Genomic DNA, 27,883 nt, shown 5'->3' with positions numbered 1-27,883 from the left:
TAAACTGGTTACCATTGTAATTAGAGCAATAAAAATACATGTTTTGTCATATCCGTGGTATATGGTCTGATTACAGTACCACGGTTCAGCCAATCAGTATTCAGGGTTCGAACCACCCAGGTTATAATCTGTTTAAGAACATTCCCATACACATTATGTCAATCAAGCCCTCTGTTTGAACCACTTTGGAGGTTGCCTCATATCACTAACAGGAGATAGCTCACACCCTATTTTAACATGCTCCATGGCTTAGGACAAGAGGATGTTTTGGCTCAGCTCATTTGCTAAGAGGAAGAACTGTGCAGCTGTTTCTGATTAATAAACAATGTCATGCTGGTGGGTGGTAACATTTAAATAAAACACAGCCCTGAAAAGAAATGGAGTCTGAAAAGAATTTGCACGTTATCTCATAGGAAAAGACATGGCATTGACACAGATTTCCGCAAATGTCCCACCTTGGATTTCCCACTTCAAGGACAAATAATTGACACTTTCACTAAAATGATTACCTATTGAGGTAAATCATTTACAACACCATGGGTAAGCTCTGACCATCATCTTTCATCTCGAAAAAGTGGATTTCTGGTGTGGGCTTTTAAATGTGTGAGACATATTCCCTCTCGAAGACAAATTATGTTCTATTCCATTCTTGACTTTCTCAATAGCATAAAGCATCTCATGCATGAACCATATTCTTGGGTAGATAAGAGGGCCCAATCTTTACCTTTCTCCATGACACTCTGCCGCAGTGCTTTGGCCACCAGCACGCGGACGTTGGCCACGGGGTCCAACGACAGGCTGAGGAGACTGGGGAGGAGGTGCTGGGCAAACTGGTCCATGGGCATACAGTCCTCCTCCACGATGGCCTGGGGAACACAGCGGAGAGTGAGTTAATAGAAAAACAGATTTAGATAGAAAGATAGATGACAGAGGATAAGCAGAGCCGTTCGTGTTCATTAGGGAATGCAACAGAAAATGTTTAAAAAATCAGTTTCCCTTCTGTTTGGTGCCTAATGAACATGACCAAGCAGTCAGGCATACAATTCTCACTTCCGCCTTCTTTCAGAATAGTTCTATGGCAAGCATGGCTGATGCAATTTCACACTAAACATTATTTTGAAGGCAGCAGCTATTGGGATTAGTGTTTGTAAGGATTTATTTTCATAAATACTATGTATGTCCTGACCTGGCAGATGAAGGCAAAGGCCTGGCGGCCCACCCATTTTGGACAGTGGCAGAAGCGGACGATGAGCTCGTTGCTGAAGTTCAGGCCCAGCTCGTGGGCTCCACACGCATACATCTTCCGTAAGATCTCCACCACCTGGGACAGACAAGATGATATTTGATGACATTTCCACAATACGAGGTCGAAATAACAGTATGAAATTGTGTATGAGCTGTTTGAAGAAAATGCCTGGAATTTCAGCCTGTTCAGGAAGGATGGATCTTTTGGCCCACAGCATGACGTCACAATGTGATCTGATCATAATAAACCAATGACTGTTCATCTGGGTAATGGGGTGGGCTGGAGACCATCCTATCAGGGCTGTGTATGTAAATACAATACATGACCAAAAGTATGTGGACACCAGCTCGTCGAACATCTTATTCCAAAATCATCAGCATTAATATGGCGTTGGTCCCCCCCCTTTGCTGTTATAACAGCCTCCACTCTTCTGGGAAGGCTTTCCACTAGATGGTGGAACATTGTTGCGGAGACTTCATTGTTATGCTGAAACAGGAAAAGGCCCCCAAACTGCTGTCACAAAATCATCTAGAAATTCCTTGAATGTTGTAGCATTAAGATTTTCCTTCACTGGAACTAAGGGGCCAAGCCCAAACCATGAAAAACAGCCCCAGACCATTTTTACATTTGGTAATTACGCATTCGGGCAGGTAGCGTTCTCCTGGCATCCGTCAATCCCAGATTAATCAGTCAGACTGCCAGATGGTGAAGCGTGATTCATCACTCCATGTAGCTCGTTTCCACTGTTCCAGAGTCCAATGGCGGCGAGCTTTACACCATTTCATCCAACGCTTGGCATTACGCATAGTGATCTTAGGCTTTTGTGCGGCTGCTCAGCCATGGAATCCCATTTCATGATGCTCCCGAAGAACAGTTCTTGTGAGGGAAGTTGCTTCCAGAGGCAGTTTGGAACTCATTAGTGAATGTTGCGACTGAGGACAGATTATTACACGCTACAACACTCGGCGGTCCCGTTCTGTGAGCTTGTGTGGCCTACCACTTCGCGGCTGAGCCGGTGTTGCCGCTAGACGTTTCCACATAACAGCATTTACAGTTGATCGGGACAAACTGACTTGTAGGAAATGTGGCATCCTATGACGGTGCCACGTTGAAAGTCACTGAGCCTTTCAGTAAGGCCATTCTACTGCCAATGTTTGTTTGTTTATTTTAATTTCACCTTTATTTAACCAGGTAGGCTAGTTGAGAACACCTTTATTTAACCAGGTAGGCTAGTTGAGAACACCTTTATTTAACCAGGTAGGCTAGTTGAGAACACCTTTATTTAACCAGGTAGGCTAGTTGAGAACAAGTTCTCATTTACAACTGCGACCTGGCCAAGATAAAGCATAGCAGTGTGAACAGACAACACAGTTACACATGGAGTAAACAATTAACAAATCAATAACACAGTAGAAAAAAAAAAGAGTCTATATACATTGTGTGCAAAAGGCATGAGGAGGTAGGCGAATAATTACAATTTTGCAGATTAACACTGGAGTGATAAATGATCAGATGGTCATGTACAGGTAGAGATATTGGTGTGCAAAAGAGCAGAAAAGTAAATAAATAAAAACAGTATGGTGATGAGGTAGGTAAAAATGGGTGGGCTATTTACCGATAGACTATGTACAGCTGCAGCAATTGGTTAGCAGATAGCAGATGTTTGAAGTTGGTGAGGGAGATAAAAGTCTCCAACTTCAGCGATTTTTGCAATTCGTTCCAGTCACAGGCAGCAGAGAACTGGAACGAAAGGCAGCCAAATGAGGTGTTGGCTTTAGGGATGATCAGTGAGATACACCGCGTGCTACGGATGGGTGTTGCCATCGTGACCAGTGAACTGAGATAAGGCGGAGCTTTACCTAGCATGGACTTGTAGATGACCTGGAGCCAGTGGGTCTGGCGACGAATATGTAGCGAGGGCCAGCCAACTAGAGAATACAAGTCGCAGTGGTGGGTGGTATAAGGTGCTTTAGTGACAAAACGGATGGCACTGTGATAAACTGCATCCAGTTTGCTGAGTAGAGTGTTGGAAGCAATTTTGTAGATGACATCGCCGAAGTCGAAGATCGGTAGGATAGTCAGTTTTACTAGGGTAAGTTTGGCAGTGTGAGTGAAGGAGGCTTTGTTGCGGAATAGAAAGCCGACTCTTGATTTGATTTTCGATTGGAGATGTTTGATATGAGTCTGGAAGGAGAGTTTACAGTCTAGCCAGACACCTACGTACTTATAGATGTCCACATATTCAAGGTCGGAACCATCCAGGGTGGTGATGCTGGTCAGGCGTGCAGGCAGCGAACGGTTGAAAAGCATGCATTTGGTTTTACTAGCGTTTAAGAGCAGTTGGAGGCCACGGAAGGAGTGTTGTATGGCATTGAAGCTCGTTTGGAGGTTAGATAGCACAGTGTCCAAGGATGGGCCGGAAGTATATAGAATGGTGTCGTCTGCGTAGAGGTGGATCAGGGAATCGCCCGCAGCAAGAGCAACATCATTGATATATACAGAGAAAAGAGTCGGCCCGAGGATTTGAACCCTGTGGCACCCCCATAGAGACTGCCAGAGGACCGGACAGCATGCCCTCCGATTTGACACACTGAACTCCGTCTGCAAAGTAATTGGTGAACCAGGCAAGGCAGTCATCCAAAAAACCGAGGCTACTGAGTCTGTTGATAAGAATATGGTGATTGACAGAGTCGAAAGCTGTTTGTCTATGGATGTTTGTCTATGGAGATTGCATAGCGGTGTGCTCTATTTTACACCTGTCAGCAACAGGTGTGGCTGAAATAGCCGAATCCACTCATTTGAAGTGGTGTCCACATACTTTTGTCTATATAGTGTATGTGGGATGCTGGGCTGAAGGGAGTTGTAGTTTTCATTAAGCAAATATTCAAACTAGTTCAGCGCATAAACGTGGTAATTAAATACAATGACCACAATCCATTGCGCCTGTTCTTCCTGGCTCGGACAGAGCCCGCACAACAGACTGCATGAGAGTAATGTACACAACATGACGAGAGGGATAGAGACAGTACGTGAAGTAGCTCTACCCGATTGATAGTTATAGGAGCTGGATATAAGCAGTCTAGAAAGTATGCCACGTCTTCTTTAAAGAACTAGTCAAATGATTTTGTCAGACAGCTCTGCAGCATACTTAGGCAGCTACCAGCTAGCCACTAGCCTAGCTAAGTAGGAGGACTAAAAGACTTGAGTATGGGAAGCACAGAGATACCGTTAGATGGTTGGCTGGCTGCTACTGCCTGAGCAGAGATGAGATGATCAAATAAAAATGAAGTAATATACACAACTGAAATATTTTGTTATTTCATAGTCGTTTCCTGTTTTTCTATTGATGTCTACCTAATGTGGACCTGACACAGACAATGGAATATTTTCAGCCATTTGTGAGGCAAACCATGTTTGGATGCTTCCCATTCTTTAAGAAAGGCAGGTCACTGATGAGATGACTGTCACTTCCACAGAAGTTTGTCACAATACAGACATGCGCACACAAGCACACCTCATATCATTGAGGACAATATGAGTACTTGAGGCTGTTAAACAATAATAAAGAAAACATTGTGACATCATTCCACCCCCCAAACAATTAAAGTACAAATGGCATTCCTACCAGCTGGTAAGAGATCCACCGGACCTCTGACACTTTGTCTGAGCAGAGGGTTAGTGCTATTTGTCTGAGGTAGTTATACACATCATCGTGGCTGTACAACTCCATGATCAAGATCAGCTGCCTGTGGACACACACATGAAGACGTTCTGTTCAACACACACTGGCTCTTCAGGGGGGTCCATCCTAAAAATAAACATTTTCTTACTCTGATATCTTCACTCCACAAAGAAGTCCAACAATACTTATATATGCATTGGGAGAGCAGAGTAAAAAAAAAACAAGAGGGTGACTGCTTTTGCGCCATGTTAACCTGAGTGACAGTCTGTTTGAGCCATCATGCAAAGTCCCTGTCACTCATTGTTGTGTTTGGCTTGATGGAGTAGACAAGAGCACAAACAGATACAGGGCCAGGACCTGAATCCACAAACTGTCTCAGAGTAGGAGTGCTGATCTAGGATCTGTCCATATAATCTTATTACGATCTAAAAAAGGCTAAACTGATTCTAGATCAGCACTCCTACTCCGAGATACGGGCCCAATGTTAGTGATTTACTGCCATATGCCGTCCTGCTCAGGAGCATCATTCATTGGCTGATCCACCCTGCTGACCTGGATGAAACCCTGTGATCATTGGAAGGCCCATCCAAGTGGAACACTAAAATTGTGCATGCCATCACAGTCTGGTGGCAATTGCGCCCTCTATTGGGAGAAATCTGGAGGCCTCGATCCTAGATGAATGAGAAAGACTAGCCCTGATCTAAATGAATGGGAGACTCACTCGGCCAGCTGGTATCTAAATGAATGGGAGACTCACTCGGCCAGCTGGTATCTAAATGAATGGGAGACTCACTCGGCCAGCTGGTATCTAAATGAATGGGAGACTCACTCGGCCAGCTGGTATCTAAAAAAATGGGAGACTCACTCGGCCAGCTGGTATCTGAACCTCCAGTTGCGGCTGTTGTCCGTCACCATGAACTCCTGAAGCTGGTACAGGTACTCTCTCCTGTTCTCTGCATGGAGCAGCTTCCACAAGACAAGACAGAAGACAGAAAGCTTTAGCACCACAGCAACAGGTCCAAGTTATGGGTCGTTCCACGAAAAGCCTTTTGTATTGCTTTGATATTTTTGGTAGAAATTGTGCACCGATATTGAATTTCAAAAGCCTTTTCAATTAAAGTGTCCCTTAATATAGACCAAATAGAGAATTCAAGAAGTCAAAATGTTTCCATAAATAAAGACTTACTAAAGTGCTAAAATGATGCATTTTTACATGTCGCTCTGTGCACCCTCTGACTTCTGGGAAGATTTGAATCCACATAACCCCAAGTTTAAACCACTATTGTAAAGCCCTAGTTATTGTGTTGCTTTGACAAAGTCATTTGTGAAGATTACTAAGATGAAATCATCAACCCTGTTATGTACAACCCAGTTCCTTTATTCAACACTTACTTGAGATGGGAAAATGAGTTTGTTATGACAGAATGCTAAAATTGGGTGAAACCAAAAGTTACGCATCTCAAAAGGCGTGGTGGAAACACCTCATGTTTCCCCATCATTAAAAAACCCCTGGACAACAAATGATCATTTATTAGTGACGCAAAGCACAAGTATCAAAAGAAGTATAGACAAACAAAATAAGAGTAAAAGGAGTCAACCTGTAAACTAAACATGTTGTTATTGTGAAAGAGAAATTGGTTCAATGACAACCATATGAACTCAGTACACAGGTCAAGTCAGGCAGACATCCACATTTAAAATCCACTCTAGATTTACCATGTGATTCATATTATGGTAGCCTGAGTTCCAGTCTGTTTGTGCTCTCATGACAACTCCTTGTCAATGTTTGGCTCGACAATGAGCAATGGAGTTGGTAAGAAGAGCACGAACAGATCTGGGACCAGGCTAGTAAAACAGCACAGCAGGTGGACCAAACGTTTGCATTTTAATGTGTAGCCTATGTAGATGGCCGATTTAGAGTCGCGACACAGTTGCTCGTTACACGTATGGTGGTCTCACCTTGAGGAAGTCATAGAGGTGTTTGAGCACCCCGATGCGCACCTCGTCCAAGTCCTTAAGGAAGCCGTTGAAGATGGGCACCAGGTCGGCCGCCGTCAGCTGGTCCCCCAGGATCAGGGCCAGATCGTGGATGGAGAAGGCCAGCGTCCGGCGCACTTTCCACTGTAGGGGTAATGAGTACAGCCAGGGGGTCAGCTTGGCTCATCACAAAACAAAACGTTTCCATGTTAGAGAGAATTAGGAGGAGTATAGTCAACATGACCGTTGTCAGGTCAGAGGTGGTAATTGAGAGTATAGCCACTGCTACTTCAGCACAATCTCTCCTCTCGACCGCTGTCCCATCTAATTTGCCCAGAAATAAGCAAACATTTGAGGTAACTGAAGTTCCGTACAGCCTCCAAGTCAAAATGACAAGCTGTATTGCTTTTGGTTGCAAACTAACATGTCGATATTACGTCATGAGACCTGTGACCAAGCAGTCACTGGACTGGCCATTACCATAGCAACGTGCATAGGATTTCAAACACAAATGTAACGGTTGTTCTCTGACGTATCAATCTCCAGTGATGAGATGATGTCAATACATAGTGTGTTGTTCACTTTTCGTTCCAAACCAAGCTCTTATCATTGAAGACCCCAACTTTTCTCTGTCGTGTTCTTGGGCACACAACGGAAAACTTTTGAATCCAAAAGCACCCACCTGTACGTCGGTGGCGAGGGTCTCGTACGTGTCCTTTAGGCAGTGCCAGTTCTGCCGGCCCAGGGTGAGGGCCACGCCAGGTAGGCTGAACGCACAGTGCTTGGCGATCTCAGTGTCCACCGTCTGGGCCTGCGCCGGGTCCGTCATGGAAAGATACTGGTCCAGCAGCTGCTGGGGAATCACATTCTGGAGGAGGGAGGGAGGGAGGGGGCAAGAGTGGTTCAAACTTGTTACTATCATAGCCATGGCAGCAGCTCTCAGTAGAAGGGACAAGAGGAGCTGGTTTCCCCAGACACGGACGAAAGCCCAATTCACATTCAACTGCTGAGACGAGAACGGACTGCTTTACATGTTCGTGATCTGAATGGTGTAGTTTCAGAACGTCTCGTGTCGGATGCTGGAGTTTCCAAAATTCCACACGTCAAATCTTAGCGAAAGACTAGATGTGTCCGTTTAGCCAATACGATAACAGTGCGCTAACCTTCCGTGTTTAGCCAGCCAAGGTTACAGCCAGATATCCATTTCTGTGGGGATAGCTGAAGTTAGCTGGCTTGCTAATATTTCGTTGTCAAGTCACAAAGTGAGCCAGCGGCTGCATGTATTTCATGAAACTTGTTTGCTAAATACCTTGCTACAAGTAGCTAGCAACTTTGTAGCAAAGTTTCAGCACTGTGCTCAACCTTTTGTATTTCAATTCCCCAGTCAGCTGTTTTACAACATAAAATTCAAATTCTATCTTGTTTTGTCTCGTCTTTCCTTTTGTTGGCTGCTGGATCTGTACCAGGCTTAATCCCCGTCCTAGACTCAAATGCACCATCAATGGAGATATGCATTTTAGACCAGGACTAGGCTGAATCTGGTTCTGGAACACCGGCCCTAGATCTTGTCAATCGCAATTCCTTGGACACTAGATCATTTTACTATTCTCAGACAAAACAAATTAAAGATGTACCGCAGACTTGACTGGAACATAAATGTCCCTCTATGTGCACAGTAAGGTTTATTAGAAATTCAGAAATTCAGTATTTGACAGAACTGACTAACTGACCTGGACCTTGGACTTCTCCTCACACACCTGGTTGAAAGCAGAGTCCTCTTTCCCCTCCAGGCTCTCCATCAGCTCCGGCTCCTGACCAACAACAGGAGTAGATACATAGACAAATATACCAGTCAGCTAGCAGACAAATATACCAGTCTGATGTCCGGACAACAGGACCACCGATTTGACACACTTAACTCTATCTGAGAAGTAGTTGGTGAACCAGGCGAGGCAGTCATTAGAGAAACCAAGGCTGTTGAGTCTGCCGATAAGAATACGGTGATTGACAGAGTAGAAAGCCTTGGCCAGGTCAATGAAGACGGCTGCACAGTACTGTTTTTTAATCAATGGTAGTTATGATTTCGTTTAGGACCTTGAGTGTGGCTGAGGTGCACCCATGACCAGCTCGGAAACCGGATTGCATAGCGGAGAAGGTACGGTGGGATTCAAGATGGTCGATGATCTGTTTGTTCACTAGGCTTTTGTGTCAAAGTTCAATATAGTCTCATTAACAGTGTCAAAGTTCCATTTAGTCTCTCAGTGTCAAAAAGCAATTAATCAAAGTCATTTTGACTCACCACGCTGCTGTGGTCCGAGTCCTCCCGTACTAGGACAGGCGAGTTGGGGGGTGACTCATAAGGCTCTGGCTCCTTCTCAGTCTCAGCTTCTGCCTCTTTCTGTTCCTCTGTGGGTGCTGGGTCCTTGGCCTGCTGGGTTGGTGGCTCAGGTGTCTGTGTCTCTACTCTGTTCTGGGAGGACTCCTCATCTGGTTCTCCACCCTCTGGTGTCTGGCTCTCTGACCCGCCCTCCTCCTCAGACTGGCTCTCTGACTGACCCTCCTCCTCAGACTGGCTCTCCAGCTGGGCAGCCTTTAGGGCGGCTGAGAGCACCTGTACTTGGGCTGGGAGACACATGCAGAAAGACACACACACACACACACACACTTGTCATGTGACATAAAAAAGGTACCGGAGCTCCAAGTCTAGGACCAAAAAGCCCCTCAACAGCTTTTACCCCAAAGCCATAAGACTGCTGAACAATTAATAAAATCACCACCAATTAATAAAAATGTTGTACACTGATGCTACTCACTGTTTATTATCTCTGCATAGTTACTACACACCCACCTACATGTACAAATGACCTCAACTAACCTGTACCACCGCACACTGACTCGGTACCGGTGCCCCCTGTATATAGCCTCGTTGTTGTTTTTCTCATTGTGTACTTTTTCTTATTACTTTTTATTTTAGTCTACTTGGTAAATATTATCTTAACTCTTCTTGAACTGCACTGTTAGTTAAGGGCTTTCACAGTAAAGTCTACACTTGTTGTATACGGCACGTGACAAATAAAGTTTGATTTGATTTGAATACACAGGTCACGCTCAAACTCCTAAATGTCCAGACTATTAAGTTCACTGTGTGTTAAATAATGTTGTGAAGGTTGGATGATATCCAGTGCATTTGAATACACAGGATGATATCCAGTGCATTTGAATACACAGGTCACGCTCAAACTCCTAAATGTCCAGACTATTAAGTTCACTGTGTGTTAAATAATGTTGTGAAGGTTGGATGATATCCAGTGCATTGTGTCACCATAAAACACAACTTGTCCAAAACCAATTTCTTTACTTAATTGACAACCTTTGACGAGACATGTTTCCCTCAATCCTCACCTTGTACATCAGGGTCGTCCATGTGGGGCTGGAGGCAGTCCAATACCTTCTGGATTTGAAAGCAGGTGGCTGGATCCAGACTGGACACCACCACCTCCTCCTCCTTTTCTCCCTCTGTCCGAGTCAGAGGACCCTGGCCCTTCAGCATCTCCAGCTCCTGGCTGATATCCACTAACGGAGGCCTCCAGTAGAGGAAAGAGTTAAAATTCTGGTCTGTTTGTTCCGTCTCCTTGTTTATATTATTTGTGGGAGGAATGTTGTTGTTGTTGCGCGCCTGGCCTTCGTGTTGGTTTTGGGGAGGAGTGTGTGTGGAGTCGCTACCGCTGTTCCCCCTGGACATGGATTCTAGCGATGGGGTGGAGCGGCCATCTTGGTTAATGGGTGTGTGTGAGGGTCTCACTGTGGGGCCGTTGGAGGACTCTATGCAGAGGGGGGAATTGCTGCAACAGAGAGCCAACAAATATCAGAGAGCCCCATTATCTCCCTCTAACTATATCAACATCATTTATTCCAAATGCATTTGTTTTTAAATAATCACAACACAACTTTGTGACACAACACACATTAATTCAAACCCATTTAACACTAGTCATTTTGACTGCTCATGAATTGTGATAATTTATTACTCCATTTTTTTTCTCATGCAGGCCTCTGTCCTCAACTTTTCCAAAATAAGTCTATATAACACACTGTCGTTGTTAGAATCTTAATATCAGGTACTGGAGTTACAACCAGTTGAATGAGGTAATGTCATTCATTGAATGGTTTTCCCCCCATTTCTCCTCCTTCTCCCAACAGTAGGGCCTGCTCCACTCCTCCCAACAGTAGGGCCTGCTCCGCTCCTCCCAACAGTAGGGCCTGCTCCGCTCCTCCCAACAGTAGGGCCTGCTCCGCTCCTCCCAACAGTAGGGCCTGCTCCGCTCCTCCCAACAGTAGGGCCTGCTCCGCTCCTCCCAACAGTAGGGCCTGCTCCGCTCCTCCCAACAGTAGGGCCTGCTCCGCTCCTCCCAACAGTAGGGCCTGCTCCGCTCCTCCCAACAGTAGGGCCTGCTCCGCTCCTCCCAACAGTAGGGCCTGCTCCGCTCCTCCCAACAGTAGGGCCTGCTCCGCTCCTCCCAACAGTAGGGCCTGCTCCGCTCCTCCCAACAGTAGGGCCTGCTCCGCTCCTCCCAACAGTAGGGCCTGCTCCGCTCCTCCCAACAGTAGGGCCTGCTCCGCTCCTCCCAACAGTAGGGCCTGCTCCGCTCCTCCCAACAGTAGGGCCTGCTCCGCTCCTCCCAACAGTAGGGCCTGCTCCGCTCCTCCCAACAGTAGGGCCTGCTCCGCTCCTCCCAACAGTTGGGCCTGTTCCGCTCCTCCAAACAGTTGGGCCTGCTCCGCTCCTCCCAACAGTAGGGCCTGCTCCGCTCCTCCCAACAGTAGGGCCTGCTCCACTCCTCCCAACAGTAGGGCCTGCTCCACTCCTCCCAACAGTAGGGCCTGCTCCACTCCTCCCAACAGTAGGGCCTGCTCCACTCCTCCCAACAGTAGGGCCTGCTCCACTCCTCCCAACAGTAGGGCCTGCTCCACTCCTCCCAACAGTAGGGCCTGCTCCACTCCTCCCAACAGTAGGGCCTGCTCCACTCCTCCCAACAGTAGGGCCTGCTCCACTCCTCCCAACAGTAGGGCCTGCTCCACTCCTCCCAACAGTAGGGCCTGCTCCACTCCTCCCAACAGTAGGGCCTGCTCCACTCCTCCCAACAGTAGGGCCTGCTCCACTCCTCCCAACAGTAGGGCCTGCTCCACTCCTCCCAACAGTAGGGCCTGCTCCACTCCTCCCAACAGTAGGGCCTGCTCCACTCCTCCCAACAGTAGGGCCTGCTCCACTCCTCCCAACAGTAGGGCCTGCTCCACTCCTCCCAACAGTAGGGCCTGCTCCACTCCTCCCAACAGTAGGGCCTGCTCCACTCCTCCCAACAGTAGGGCCTGCTCCACTCCTCCCAACAGTAGGGCCTGCTCCACTCCTCCCAACAGTAGGGCCTGCTCCACTCCTCCCAACAGTAGGGCCTGCTCCACTCCTCCCAACAGTAGGGCCTGCTCCACTCCTCCCAACAGTAGGGCCTGCTCCACTCCTCCCAACAGTAGGGCCTGCTCCACTCCTCCCAACAGTAGGGCCTGCTCCGCTCCTCCCAACAGTAGGGCCTGCTCCACTCCTCCCAACAGTAGGGCCTGCTCCGCTCCTCCCAACAGTAGGGCCTGCTCCGCTCCTCCCAACAGTAGGGCCTGCTCCGCTCCTCCCAACAGTAGGGCCTGCTCCTCCCAACAGTAGGGCCTGCTCCTCTCAACAGTAGGGCCTGCTCCTCTCAACAGTAGGGCCTGCTCCTCTCAACAGTAGGGCCTGCTCCTCTCAACAGTAGGGCCTGCTTCTCTCAACAGTAGGGCCTGCTCCTCTCAACAGTAGGGCCTGCTCCTCTCAACAGTAGGGCCTGCTCCTCTCAACAGTAGGGCCTGCTCCTCTCAACAGTAGGGCCTGCTCCTCTCAACAGTAGGGCCTGCTCCTCTCAACAGTAGGGCCTGCTCCTCTCAACAGTAGGGCCTGCTCCTCTCAACAGTAGGGCCTGCTCCTCTCCTCCCAACAGTAGGGCCTGCTCCTCTCCTCCCAACAGTAGGGCCTGCTCCTCTCCTCCCTCTCCCAACAGTAGGGCCTGCTCCGCTCCTCCCAACAGTAGGGCCTGCTCCGCTCCTCCTTCTCCCAACAGTACGGCTTGCTCCGCTCCTCCCAACAATTGGGCCTACTCCACTCTTCCCAACAGTAGGTCCTGCTCCACTCCTTCTTCCAACAGTTGAAAGTGCAGTGCCCAGCTGATAATCACCCCGATAATGAAACTGAATCTAAACTAATTTCACAAATATAACAACAGATGAAATAAATTAAGTGAAGTATGTTGGGGAGAAAGGGGGAAAATGGGTGAGTTGATGAGCGGTCTTATCAGTCTACTCTGGCCTACAGGGAATACAGGCTAGACAGCGAGAGCGTGTGTAAATGTACTTGTTGAACTGCTTTCAATATCTGGAAAGATATCCACATGAGGCAGCAGGTGAGAGAGTGTGGGAGAATGTGGTGATGAGGCTTATGGAACCTTATGCTGGCAAGGGGACGAATGTCACCATGGACAATTTCTTCACTTCACTGCCATTGGCAAATAAATTGGCTTGTAAAGAAAGTCTGGTCGCACCGTGAACAAAGTGAAACAGGAGCTCTCTCCCTCTGCGCAAAATTCAGCACCTACACAGCCATGGTGGAGTACAACAGTGCTGAAAAATGTCAAGAAGATGGGAACAAAAAGAGAACCGTAGACTGTTACGCACTACAACCAAACAAAGGTATGACAAAGTGTCAAGCAAGTGAACGTTACCAAAATTGTGTCAACTGTTTGGACAAGGAATAAAAGCTGCTAAACTCTCAACCATTGTTATTCTACCTTCCGGAATGCATATAATGCCCTCCCCCGCCCTCCATTCAGCAAATCAGACCACGATTCCATCTTGCTCCTCCCCTCCTATTGGCAGAAACTCAAACAGGAAGCACCTGGTGTGAGGACTATTCAACGCTGGTCTGACCAATCGGAAATCATGCTTCAAGATTGTTTTGATCACTGGGATATGTTAAGTGTAGCTTCAGAATATAATAGACACATACGGTGAATTAATAACAGCTAAATTAAATCTAACTGATGCCATTGCTTGAAGACGCACACAAGATGATATTCATTGACTGATGTCCTATCGACACTTACATTCATTATAACTATAATAAAATCACAACACTCTAAATTCAAAAGTGAAAACAAGAAAAGGCTATTGGTTCATTTTACTAGTATGGTACATTTCAAAGTGTTTTTTTGGACCCAGAGTGGTGCGGTGACAATGTGTGTGTTTTGCTGCTGGTTTGTGTTTGTGTCCTAACCTGTCAGAGGGACACGTGGGGACCTCCAGCAGCGTGCCGTCCTCTTTGAAGTAGAGGCCCGTGCTGGAGGGGTTGGCAAAGGTGGAGATGAAGCGTCCCAAAGACTGGAAGGCAGCCTGGCGCACCTGGAGGGTCAAGAGAGCATTAAATACAACGTCATTAAATACAACAACGTAGTAACAGACATAATAATATATGCATCTCTATGATGTTCACCGTCAATCTATCATCACTGTTATTATTGTAATACGTGGTCATTCATGCGGAAAAACATCTCATACAAACAACACCAGAATAGAATAATGTTTGTACTGTGTGTGTGTGTATGGGTGTGTGTGTGTGTGTGTGTGTGTGCGCACAGTCTCTTACCCAGCGAGACTGGTCACTGATGAGGCTACTGAAAAGGGGGGACAGTTTAGTGCGTCGCACCTCAGGGGAGGTGGAGTTGGAGACGATCATGAAGCAGTCGGCGCACGCCTTCCGGATGCCCCACAGGCTGTCAGAGCACAGGTCAAAGAACTTGGACATCTGGGCAGTGACAGAAGATAATCATTACAAGGGATGTATTCATTAGTCAGTTTGTTATATCTGGAGTACTTCTCCTGTCCTATTCGGTGTCCTGTGTGAATCTAAGTGTGCGTTCTCTAATTCTCTCCTTCTCTCTTTCTTTCTCTCTCTCGGAGGACCTGAGCCCTAGGACCATGCCCCAGGACTACCTGACATGATGACTCCTTGCTGTCCCCAGTCCACCTGGCCATGCTGCTGTTCCAGTTTCAACTGACCTGAGCCCTAGGACCATGCCCCAGGACTACCTGACATGATGACTCCTTGCTGTCCCCAGTCCACCTGGCCATGCTGCTGCTCCAGTTTCAACTTCCACCTGACTGTGCTGCTGCTCCAGTTTCAACTGTTCTGCCTTATTATTATTCGACCATGCTGGTCATTTATGAACATTTGAACATCTTGGCCATGTTCTGTTATAATCTCCACCCGGCACAGCCAGAAGAGGACTGGCCACCCCACATAGCCTGGTTCCTCTCTAGGTTTCTTCCTAGGTATTGGCCTTTCTAGGGAGTTTTTCCTAGCCACCGTGCTTCTACACCTGCATTGCTTGCTGTTTGGGGTTTTAGGCTGGGTTTTAGGCAGCACTTTGAGATATCAGCTGATGTACGAAGGGCTATATAAATAAATTTGATTTGATTTGAATTTGATTAGTGGAGATCGTTGCAAACTGTAGCAAAACATTTTCCAATGAAAAACGAGAATATCTTATTAGACAAAGGTAGGTTGCACTTAAGGAAATCACAAATATCATGGATATATAGAGGATTAAATGTCCTGACCTAGTGAGATATACATGGTGGAGGCTCCATTAGGCTAGTCACCTTGACTACTTTCTTATGTCATTCTCGCTGGCACCAAAAGTTTGAAAAGTGTTGATACGGGACAGAATGCAGTAGGACCATAAAATAATTGGCATATACGGTACATAGATCATCAAGGACAACAACCACCCGAGCCACTGCCTGTTCACCCCGCTATTATCCAGAAGGCGAGGTCAGTACAGGTACATCAAAGCAGGGACCGAGAGAGTGAAAAACAGCTTCCATCTCAAGGCCATCAGACTGTTAAACAGCCACCGCTAACATTGAGTGGCTGCTGCCAACACACCGACTCAACTCCAGCCACTTTAATAATGGGAATTGATGTAAAATATATCACTAGCCACTTTAAACAATGCTACTTAATATAATGTTTACATACCCTACATTACTCATCTCATATGTATATACTGTACTCGATACCATCTACTGCATCTTGCCTATGCCGTTCTGTACCATCACTCATTCATATATTTTTATGTACATATTCTTTATCCCTTTACACTTGTGTCGATAAGGTAGTAGTTTTGGAATTGTTAGGTTAGATTACTCGTTGGTTATTACTGCATTGTTGGAACTAGAAGCACAAGCATTTCGCTACACTCGCATTAACATCTGCTAACCATGTGTATGTGACAAATGAATTTGATTTGATTACATTACTCTTACATAATGTCCACATGGGCGAGGATATTGAAACTTGTGACAGAGTGTGCAAAGCTGTCATCAAGGCAAAAGGTGGTTTCTTAGAAGAATCTCAAATATATTTTGATTTGTTTAACACTTTTTGGTTACTACAGGATTCCACGTGTTATTTCATAGTTTTGATGTCTTCACTATTATTCTACAATGTAGAAAATAGTAAAAGTAAAGAAAAACCCTTGAATGAGTAGGTGTGTCCAAACTTTTGACTGGTACTGTGCTTCTAGACCTGCATTACTTTCTGTTTGGGGTTTTAGGCTGGGATTCTGTACAGCACTCTGTGACATCAGCTGATGTAAGAAGGGCTTTATAAATACATTTGATTGATTGATTGATTGATACTGTATCTTTGAGTGCGAGGATGAAATAAAGCAACATCCTAGTGACTCACCAGTAGTTTCTCTGTGGCATCCCGGCCCACAATGGAACAGAACTCTCCGAAATTGGCTGCACACACCTGAAGGAAAACAGTGTCAAAAACTGGTTTGTTCATGCAGCTTTTTTGCTCACTCGTACGACTGGAGGAAAAAAAACATACCCTTTATTCTAAAAAGTATTTACCCGTGTCGGCCTTATAGACTTAATACGGTTGGTTCTGAATAATAAGGGGCACCATTGGGACACACCAAGGCACATTACAGTCATTACAAGCTCAGGAAAATCTCCAAAATAAATACCCCTCCCCAACTGGCACTAAGTTCCCAAGGGGATTACAATTCCAAACAGATAGTTTAGGCCGTCATACTGAATCACAAAACACACTGCATTCATTCAGTTTGTGAACATTTCAGAAGATTCAAGATGGGAAACACAATCCTTGAGCGACTACCATAAACAGTGTATCATGTTTATTGTCAAAACTGCGCTCTAGTTGGATCCGGAGAACTGTGTGTTTGAGTTTACCTTGCGGACTTGGAAGAGCCTGGCGTCGCTGCACAGCTCACAGAAACGCTGCAACAGCTGCTCCACGGTCTCTTTGCTCAGCATGGTTACCAGCTTACACATGATCTACAGAGCAGGGAGAGAGGATCACAATCAATGTAATTCTAATGGAATCCACAGGGGCTCCAGAGTACAGATTTGGGATCAGCTTCCCCTCCCCCAATCTTAACAAATGTTTGCTGGGGAAAATGCTAAACTGACCCAAGATCTGCGTCTAGGGGCACCCTTACACCTCCACATGGATCAGAGCACAAAGGAAGCACAGTGCTTGATTCTCAAACAGCACTGTTGGACTTGGTGGAGGACTCAGCTGGGCATTCCACACAGCCTTACCATTCCACAGATAACCGTATTAGAGAAAGCATCATCAAGGTTACAAAAATAAACCCTTTTTATAAACACAGTACTGGTGGTAGTGACCTTGCATTTATGCTGACTTGTCTACCCACTGCAAATTCCTCTGAAGCTGCATCTCATATTGACTTCAATATTGTGGCTAGGGTCCACTAACAACCATCCTCATTATTCCCATCCAGGGATCATTCTGAGCCCATATCCTCATTCTTCCCATCCAGGGATCAGTCTTAGCCGATATCCTCATTCTTCCCATCCAGGGATCAGTCTTAGCCGATATCCTCATTCTTCCCATCCAGGGATCAGTCTTAGCCGATATCCTCATTCTTCCCATCCAGGGATCAGTCTTAGCCGATATCATCTTTGTCTGACGTGTTTTTGGTAGAATGCCTCAGAAGCACTACTCTTGCATCTGTGTCCTGTATGTCTTTGTGTTCTATACAGGGCTTTCGGAAAGTATTGCCTTTTCCTCCCACATTTTGTTACGTTACAGCTTTATTCTAAAAATGATTTTATTGTTTTTTTGTTCACAATAGCAAAGCAAATGTTTGTTTTTTTGTGCATATTTATTCAAAATAAAACCCATAAATATCACATTTACATAAGTATTCAGATCATTTACTCTGTACTTTGTTGAAGCACCTTTCGGAGTGATTACAGCCTCAAAGTATTCTGGGGTACGACGCGACAAGCTTGGCACACCTGTATGTGAGTTTCTCCCATTGTTCTCTGCAGATCCTCTCCAGCTCTGTCAGGTTGGACAGGGAGCGTCGCTGCACCACTATTTTCAGGTCTCTCCAGAGATGTTTGATGGGGTTAAAATCAGAGATCTGGCTGGGCCACTCAAAGACATTCAGAGACTTGTCCCAAAGCCACTCTTGCATTGTCTTGGCTGTGTGCTTAGGGTTGTTGTCCTGTTGTAAGGTGAACCTTCACCCCCAGTCTGAGGTCCTGGGTGCTCTGGAGCAGGTTTTCATCAAGGATCTCTCTGCACTTTGCTCCTTTCATCATTCCCTCGATTCTGACTAGTCTCCCAGTCCCTACCACTGAAAAACATCCCCACAGCATGATGCTGCCACCACCATGCTTCACCGTAGAGATGGTGCCAGGTTTCCTCCAGACATGCCGCTTGGCATTCAGGACAAAGAATTCAATCTTGGTTTTGTTAGACCAGAGAATCTTGTTTCTCATGGTCTGAGGGTCCTGTAGGCAAACTCCAAGTTGGCTGCCATGTGCCTTTTACTGAGGAGTGGCTTCGGTCTGGCCACTCTACCGTAAAGGTCTGATTGTTGGAGTGCTGCAGAGATGGTTGTCCTTCTGGAAGTTTCTCCAATCTCCACAGAGGAACTCTGGAGCTCTGTCAGAGTGACCATCGGGTTCTTGGTCACTTCCCTGACCAAGGCCCTTCTTCCCCAATTGCCCAGTTTGGCCGGGTGGCCAGCTCTAGGAAGAGTCTTGGTAGTTCCAAACTTCTTCCATTTAACAATGGAGGCCATTTTGTTCCCGGAGACCTTCAATGCTGCAGGTATTTTTTGGTACCCTTCCCCAGATTTGTGCATCGATACAATCCTGCCTCGGAGCTCTACGGACAATTGTTTTGACCTCATGGCTTGGTTTTTGCTCTGACATCCACTGTCAACTGTGGGACCTTATATAGACAGGTGTGTGCCTTTCCAAATCATGTACAATCAATTTAATTTAACACATTTGGACTCCAATCAAGTTGTTGAAACATCTCAAGGATGACCAATAGCAAAGGGTCTGAATACTTATATAAATAAGGTATCTGTTTTCATTTTGTCATTATGGGGTATTGTGTGTAGATTGATGAGGCTTTTTAAAAAAAAATCAATTTCAGAATAAGGCTGAAACATAACTAAATGTGAGCTTGAATCATCAATAAACCCAAAGCCAAAGTCATATTACCGCGACGGCCTCTATCTTGTAGTCGTCGTCGCTGCTGGGCTCGGTGAGGTCCAGTAGAACAGGACACACCTTGGTCTCCATGTCGCCTTTGCAGATGAGGCCCTGCTCTAACAGCACCAACAGGGCCGCCTGACTGGTCTTCCTCACCTGGGGAAAAATACCATCTCTGTCAGTACTGACGGCTTTACTTCAAAATATGCTATACAATATATAGTGTTTACTTAGCCTGGAAATGCACACTGATTGTGCGCTGCACGTGTTCTGTTCAGTTCACTATGGTAGCCTTTTATCCTAGAATTTGTTTAATGTATTACGAGCTCGTTGAATTTCCAATAACAATTAACATTTACAATTCATAGGCACAAATGACAAGCAAGGGGTGTCAGTAATCACAATTGCTTTTTAGATAATGTCATGGTTTTGTTGTGGTCTGTTGGGAGTCCTATGTGTTCCTACCTGGTTATTGGGGTCTGTGAGATAATGAACCACGATGGGCACCAGATATCTGGAGAAGGCTGCTGGGAAGTTGGGCTGGCTCTCGTGTAGGAACATTGCGATGTTGGGCACCTGCTCCATCAGCTCAGCGCGCACTGTGGGCTCTGAGGACACACACAAAGAGGACACAGACACACACACAAATAGGGAGATGGTCACAAACATGCGTACAAAAAAAAAGTTAGAACAAAACAATACATTTTTATTTGGGGTTAATTGCATGTAAAAGTTAGTCAATTAATTTATTCAATTTTACTCCATTGGATCGTTAAGCTTCCATGTCCAATTCAAGTGACAGAAATTAAAATGGAATTGACCCCAACGTCACAAACAATTAACAGATGTCAAATAATATGAGACAGATAAAAACAACATCTACCTCCATCTTCAGACATTCGGGCAACTGTCTCCATGACACTGATAAAGTCATTCTCATTGTCACTGAACTCTCGAAGCACATCAAGCAACCCGCGTGCCACGATCTGCCTAGAAAGCAACACAAGCCCCAAGTTAGTGCCTGTGCCAACATCTAGCCCAAGTAGCACAACACAGCGCTACCGGCCCGTAGCTGACGAGAAAATTACACACATGCACTTGGAAATCACCCCAATGAGGACTTGTACTCAACAAGCAAAGCATGAAAAATTAATTCCCATGAGTGGAGATCAACTGGGGGCAATGGAGGTGTTTGGAGAGGTGATGTGAATGCTAACGTCTTTAAAACCACTGAGGGCATCAGGCAGGCTTTTATCGTTGATTGAGCAGAAAGCAAGAAGAGACCAAATCAGAAACACCAAGGTCAAACTATGCTAGTCATAACAATCGTGGCGCCTCGTGAGTTCATGTCTTGAAGCACAGGGTGAAAAGACCTGGTAGTATGGAATGCCCAGCCTACACTCAGCCCATTCACTGATGCCCGACATCTGTTATATTACAGCCATGCCATGGCATGAGCCCAGGTTTGGTGAATTCACACGAACCAGAACTTTTAAATCCACAATGTGTACTGTGGTCATTACATTGCAAAAACAAATGGCAGTCATCATGAGCATCACATTACGTCGTGTTTGCAAGTGCATCATCATTTCCGTTCCTACCTGTTGAAGACATTTTCGCTGAAAGCGTATTTCTCTAGTCTCCCCAGGGGGGTGAGATTGTCCTGCCCTGCATCCAGAAAAGCTGTGATCCGAATCCCGTCGCACTCTGATCCGTAGTCATCAAACCCGACTATCCGGGAAAGAAAAAGAAAAAAATCACAACTTCACAAACATGTTTGGTTCACGCTGAGGTGAGTGAGTGTGGAGACAAGGTACGGTGCAGTCGGGAAAGTGACTTTTTCCACTTTTGTTACATTTCAGTCTTATTCTAAAATTGATTCAATAAAATGTTTTTCTCATCAATCTACACACAATACCCCATAACGACAAAGCAAAAACTGGTTTTTAGATTTTTTTTTGTGATGTATGAAATCTTATTTGCACATGTATTCAGACCCTTTGCAAGGAGACTCGAAATTAAGCTCAGGTACGTCCTGTTTTCATTGATCATCCTTGAGATGATTCTACAACTTAATTGGAGTCCACATGTGGGAAATTCAATTGATTGGACATGATTTGGAAAGGCACACCCTGTCTATATAAAAGGTCCCACAGTTGATAGCGCATGTCAGAGCAAAAAATCTGCAACATTGAAGGTCCCCAAGAACACAGCAGCCTACATCATTCTTAAATGGAAGAGAACCACCAAGAGTCTTCCTAGAGCTGGCCACCCGGCCAAACGGAGCAATCGGGGGAGAACGGCCTTGGTCAGGAAGGTGACCAAGAACCCGATGGTCACTCTGACAGAGCTCCAGAGTTCCTCTGTGGAGATTGGAAAACATTCCAGAAGGACAACCATCTCTGCAGCCCTCCACCAATCATTCCTTTATGGTAGAGTGGCCAGACCGAAGCAACTCCTCAGTAAAAGGCACATGACAGCCCGCTTGGAGTTTGCCAAAAGGCACCTAATTGACTCTAAGACAATGAGAAACAAGATTCTCTGGTCTGATGAAACCTAGATTGAAGTCTTTGGCCTGAATGCAAAGCGTCACGTCTGGAGGAAACCTGGCTCAGACTGGGGCAAAGGTTCACCTTCCAACAGGACAACGACCCTAATGACACAGCCAAGACAACGCAGGAGTGGCTTCGGGACAAGTCTCTGAATGTCTTTTGAGTGGTCCAGCCAGAACCCAGATTTGAACCCGATCAAAGATCTCTGGAGAGACCTGAAAATAGCTGTGCAGCGACGCTCCCCATCCAACCTGACAGAGCATGAGAGGGTCTGCAGTAAAAAAAATGGGAGAAACCACCAAATACAGGTATGCCAAGCTTGTAGCATCATAACCAAGAAGAATCTCAGCTGTAATCGCTGTCAAATGTGCTTGAACAAAATATTGAGCAAATGATCTGAATACTTATGTAAATGTGATATTTCCAGGTAATTTTTTTTATACATTTGCAAAGAAATTCAAAAAAACTGTTTTTGCTTCATCATTATGGGGTTTTGTGTGTTGATTGATGACATACATTTAATAAAAGAATCCATTTTAGAATAAGGCTGTAATGTAACAACATGTGGAAAAAGTCAAGGGGTCTGAATACTTTCCGAATGCACTGCAAGTAAGCACTTTCACCCGGACAAGGAACCACTGCTGTCAGATTAGGCTCAGTGTTAGAATTATAATGTTGATATAAGTGCACTTTGGGTTAACCCTGGTGCAAGTAGTAAGACACCACATTTAACTTCCATATACATAGTAAGCAAGGTGAAAAAGTGACAGCTATAGCACTGCCTGTTTCAGTTACAAAATGAGTAGCCTATGACAAGAGGGATAGATGGATATTGGTAATAATAGCTTGCCTGAACCCAGAGGGGGGGGGGGGGGGGGGGGGGGTCTGACACAAAGTTAGGGGATAGCCTAGCGGTAAAGAGCGTTGGGCCAGTAACCGAAAGGTCGCTGGTTTGAATCCCTGAGCTGACTAAGTGAAGAAAACAATGTTGATGTGCCCTTGAGCAAGGCACTTAACCGTAATTGTTCCTGTAAGTGGCTGTGGATAACAGCATCTGCTAAATGACTACAATGTCAATGTAAAATGTAACAGCCTTACATTTCATGTGGACCAAGACGGTCAACCAGAAACTACAGGCTTCCCTCACCACACTTTGGAAAGTGTCAGTAAAATCCTGCATTGTATGTGCCTCAGTAAATCTTTCTACATGAACTTCACAAGAATTCAACATGGCATTTAAACATATTGGTGAGAGGGAAATACTCACAGTCATCCAAATCATCATGGCTATCTTCAAAATATAAAGACAGACCTGCAAATTGGAATGGCGATGAGGACAGATTTTTACAAACATAAAATCATTAATACCTTCAACCAAATGCCTGCTATACGACGACCTGGGGATTATCAAATACATCAACTGTTACTATGTTACGTAAGAGAGAAAAGGGGCAAGCTAGCAAAAAAAATTGCAGTCATTCAATCTTGTCTGTAACAGTTGACATAATGGGAAAATTCAGAGTACAACACATTTCTCATCCTTGGATTGAGGTATGTTTTCCACGCCGTATCGTGCACCAGCTCTGCAGTGTCTTAATCCTTAAGAGTCTAAGTCAGAATAAATAGAAAAATAAAAAATAAAACAAAAACAGATTAAAACAACAACCGTTGGTAAGTCATTTGTGATGTCACACTGAGTATGTTTTGAGATGATGGCCATACCAAGGATCATTTTGCTATTTGAAAAATATATATACAGGACCAGTTAAAAGTTTGGACACACCTATTCATTCAAGGGTTTTTCTTTAATTTTAACATTTTCTACATTGTAGAATAATAGTGGAGACATGGGCTGGCAGGGTAGCCTAGTGGTTAGAGTGTTGGACTAGTAACCCAAAGTTTGCAAGTTCAAATCACCGAGCAGACAAGGTACAAATCTGTCATTCTGCCCCTGAATAGGCAGTTAACCCACTGTTCCTAGGCCGTCATTGAAAATAAGAATTTGTTCTAGTTAAATAAAAGGTAAAAAATAAATTAATAAATAAACATCACGACTATGAAATATGTTTTTCAACAGGACAAAGACCCAACACACCTCCAGGCTGTGTAAGGGCTACATGACCAAGAAGGAGAGTGATGGAGTGCTGCATCAGATGACCTTGCCTCCATAATCACTCGCCCTCAAACCAATTGAGATGGTTTGGGATGAGTTGGACCACAGAGTGAAGGAAAGGCAGCCAACAAGTGCTCAGCATGTGTGAGAACTCCTTCAAGACTGTTGGAAAAGCATTCCAGGTGAAGCTGGTTGAGAGATTGCCAAGAGTGTGCAAAGCTGTCATCAAGGCAAAGGGTGGCTACTTGGAAGAAGGTTCTTAGAGTTTGCCAAAAGGCACCTAAAGGACTCTCAGCCCATGAGAAACAAGATTCTCTGGTCTAATGAAACCAAGATTGAACTCTTTAGCCAGAATGCCAAGCTTCACGTCTGGAGGAAACCTGGCACCATCTCTACGGTGAAGCATGGTGGTGGCAGCATCATGCTGTGGGGATGTTCTTCAGTGGCAGGGACTGGGAGACTAGTCAGTATCGAGGGAAAGATGAACAGATTAAAGTACAGAGAGATCCTTGATGAAAACCTGCTCCAGAGTGCTCAGGACCTCAGACTGGGGCGGAAGTTTACCTTTCAACAGGACAACAACCCTAAGCACACAGCCAAGACAATGCAGGAGTGGCTTTGGGACAAGTCTCTGAATGTCTGAGTGGCTCAGCCAGAGCCCGGACTTGAACCCGATCGAACATCTCTGAAGAGACTTGAAAATATCTGTGCAGCAACGCTCCCCATTCAACCTGACAGAGCTTGAAAGGATCTGCAGAGAAGAATGGGATAAACAGATGTGCCACGCATCATACCCAAGAAGATTTGAGGCTGTAATCACCCCCAAAAATGCTTCAACAAAGTACTGAGTAAAGGGTCTGAATACTTATGTAGGTCATTTATTTTTTTTATACATTTCTAAAACCCTGTTTTTGCTTTGTCATGGGTTGTTTGTAGATTATGAGGAAAAAATCTAATGTAATCTATTTTAGAACAAGGCTGTAATGTAAGAAAGTGGGAGAGGAAAAGTCAAGGGGTCTGAATACTTTCCGAACGCACTGTACTTACATAATTTTTTTAAAACTGGTACCCAGCTACATTCAGACTGGTCTTGTGAGTGTCCTGGAGCTAAACAACCAATATGTACACTACCTTTCAAAAGTTTGGGGTCACTTAGAAATGTAATTGCTTTTGAAAAAAATCACATTTTTTTTGTCCATTAAAATAACATCAAATTGATCAGAAATACAGTGTAGACATTGTTAATGTTGTAAATGACTATTGTAGCTGGAAACGGCAACAACAAAACATGTATGTAATATCTACAAGAGGCCCATTATCAGCAACCATCACTCCTGTTTTCCAATGGCATGTTATGTTAGCTAACCCAAGTTTATCATTTTAAAAGGCTAATTGATCATTAGAAAACCATTTAGCAATTATGTTAGCACAGCTGAAAACGGTTGTTCTGATTAAAGAAGGAATACAACTGTCTTTCTTTAGACTAGTTGAGTATCTGGAGCATCAGCATTTGTGTTCGATTACATGCTCAAAATGGCCAGAAACAGAGACCTTTGATCTGAAACTCGTCTATTCTTGTTCTGGCCTGTGTGACATAGGATGTAAAATCTGAAAACACTTGAACCCTACGTCACAGCAATCCTTATATCGTAACTCAGCGGGAGAGACTGGTTTCATCACTGTAGCACATTCAGAGCTTGATTTAAAGCCATCTGTCTAAAATAATTCAGATTTTAAACAAGATTAATATAAGATTAAAGGTGAGTTCCTACTGAGTTTAGGAAACCAAACTATAGCTCTGTGAGATGTTCACAGTGATGGGGGCAGATGTTTTGAACAAGAGAGACCTTTAGAAAATATGCAAATTTTCTCTAACACTAAGCATACAAATATGTATTTTACAGTTAAGGTAAAATCTTATAGTTAGTAATTTTATAATTTGATTAAACAATATTTAGAACGCATAAGTAATTTCAAGCCTTATTCATACAGTTTTGTTGAATTGGAAATACAAAATATTTCATGGTTTCATAATTATCATATTTGTACTGTGCACTTGAGCTTGTATCCTCAAGTGACTACATGTCAGCAATTGTATAACTATAAATAATTACATTTGAGATTACATTTAACTGTTTTTAATACAACCTCACATTTGTTTTGAGCAAACTTCGCTGTCGGACAGAGAGGGGCACATGAATCACAGCTGGGAGGCAGCCAGGTTCCAAATCATATGCAAGGGCGTGATTAATCGGACCCCTCAATACACACAGGAATGCTGTCTGACCCTTGTACAGCTGTAAACAAGCGGTTCGGATCTGATGGCTAGTGGGGCATTTAGCCTAATCCAGTGGTAACAAGTAAAACCAAGAGAGCATTGGCCAGCCAATGTTAATAAAACACAGAACTAGGAAATGTTCCTCCAACTCAAAAACAAACCTTTCCCATAATAATTTAGTGTATGCTGTTTCAGCCAATGAAAATAACTAACTAACATGAGCCACGTACCTAATTTGCGCTAGTACTGGAAAGTTATATACGGTTGCCAAATCACAAGGTTGCTTGCTTTCTGCATACCATTGTTTTAAGATGGATTTGGAATGCCAAGATATCGATGTAAAGGCTAGCAAGCTAGCTAGCAAGATACAGTAGTTTAGGCATGAAAGCAAGTCGACCTGACATATTTAACTAAGATTACATTTTAAATTGACCTAACACACAATACATTATAGCTACAACCCATACCTAGAAACATGTGCAGTGTTCGTGTTGTCAACAAGCAGATATAAACACTAGAACTGGCTAGCTAAGATATCCCTTTCGCTTGAAAACACAGCTTGCTGCCCATGTAACGATAGCTAGCTATCCTTATTGCTTGAAAACACACAATAAATCTAGAAATTGTGTCAATGTAGGCTACTTTTCACAAGACACCCTAAACAGTATTTGGACAAACACGATTTCGTTAAAGTTTCGAATAAACGTTATTATCATAGCTAGCCACATACCTGCCATCTTGAGTATATGCTCGGTGATCGATTGTTTGGGCTGTCACCATAGAGAAGGATAGAGGCCTCTAGTGGCCAGAAGACTATCGTAGCAGGGGCAATGCCAGTGAGGGCTTCCACCATTTTAACAAAGACAGTATAGCTGCAGTCCAAACAACTATTTTTTAGCTCCTCTGCCCTCACACTAGCCACTTTGATTGCCATCTTAGGTGAAGGACCAATTCATTAACGTTATCCCCTCACCCTCGTTTTAGCTCAAGGGAGCGAGTGAAGAACTTTGATCACTTGTGGGGTTGATATGACCCACAATTCAATGCAAATTGTAGTCACGAGTCATACTCTGGAGGCCACACAGTGTGGAAATGAATCAACACGGCTGCATTTTCGGCATGTCAGACAAAATTATGACACTAGCTTGCTAAAAAAATGTATATGACATAGATTTTTGCGTTGGCAAATTGGCTTAGTCTGGTAGTGAGAAGCCTATAAACCGTAGCTAGCTTCATAAACATATTTTGGGGAATTCTGAAATGTATTGGAATAGTTACCAAACTATAAAACTAGCTAGCCAGTTATGAGTAACTGTAGTTAGCTACTTGACAGGAGTGCTAACTAGCTAGGTACATTAATAGCTTTAGGTTGGTTGTTTTTAAGCTCAAT

At 44.7% G+C, this 27,883-nt stretch overlaps 1 protein-coding gene across 4 annotated transcripts in view; it reads right to left on the bottom strand.

The window, feature by feature from the left end:
• LOC109891444 (serine/threonine-protein phosphatase 4 regulatory subunit 1) overlaps positions 1 to 27,277 on the bottom strand; it is a 30,170-nt gene extending 2,893 nt beyond the window's left edge. Inside the window, exons 1-19 of one of the 4 annotated variants that reach the window (XM_020483998.2) lie at positions 27,224 to 27,276; positions 23,370 to 23,414; positions 21,152 to 21,281; positions 20,434 to 20,540; positions 20,016 to 20,158; positions 19,560 to 19,706; positions 17,241 to 17,345; positions 16,729 to 16,794; positions 14,623 to 14,781; positions 14,254 to 14,378; positions 10,308 to 10,747; positions 9,205 to 9,527; positions 8,636 to 8,716; positions 7,588 to 7,773; positions 6,888 to 7,049; positions 5,794 to 5,894; positions 4,872 to 4,992; positions 1,187 to 1,321; positions 725 to 866 (exon numbers count right to left, since the gene is read on the bottom strand). In XM_020483998.2, the coding sequence (XP_020339587.2) occupies positions 725 to 866; positions 1,187 to 1,321; positions 4,872 to 4,992; positions 5,794 to 5,894; positions 6,888 to 7,049; positions 7,588 to 7,773; positions 8,636 to 8,716; positions 9,205 to 9,527; positions 10,308 to 10,747; positions 14,254 to 14,378; positions 14,623 to 14,781; positions 16,729 to 16,794; positions 17,241 to 17,345; positions 19,560 to 19,706; positions 20,016 to 20,158; positions 20,434 to 20,540; positions 21,152 to 21,281; positions 23,370 to 23,414; positions 27,224 to 27,230 (2,725 nt within the window). In that variant the 5' untranslated portion in view covers positions 27,231 to 27,276. Of the gene's footprint in view, positions 1 to 724; positions 867 to 1,186; positions 1,322 to 4,871; positions 4,993 to 5,793; positions 5,895 to 6,887; positions 7,050 to 7,587; positions 7,774 to 8,635; positions 8,717 to 9,204; positions 9,528 to 10,307; positions 10,748 to 14,253; positions 14,379 to 14,622; positions 14,782 to 16,728; positions 16,795 to 17,240; positions 17,346 to 19,559; positions 19,707 to 20,015; positions 20,159 to 20,433; positions 20,541 to 21,151; positions 21,282 to 23,369; positions 23,415 to 27,223 lie in introns of all 4 variants that reach the window. The other 3 variants (XM_031825701.1, XM_031825702.1, XM_031825704.1) reach the window with 3 other exon arrangements.
• Positions 27,278 to 27,883: the final 606 nt, after the last annotated feature.

This window comes from Oncorhynchus kisutch, linkage group LG5 (genome assembly GCF_002021735.2).
Source record: "Oncorhynchus kisutch isolate 150728-3 linkage group LG5, Okis_V2, whole genome shotgun sequence".
Lineage (NCBI taxonomy): Eukaryota > Metazoa > Chordata > Actinopteri > Salmoniformes > Salmonidae > Oncorhynchus > Oncorhynchus kisutch.
This window is presented reverse-complemented; position numbering and strand designations above follow the sequence as displayed.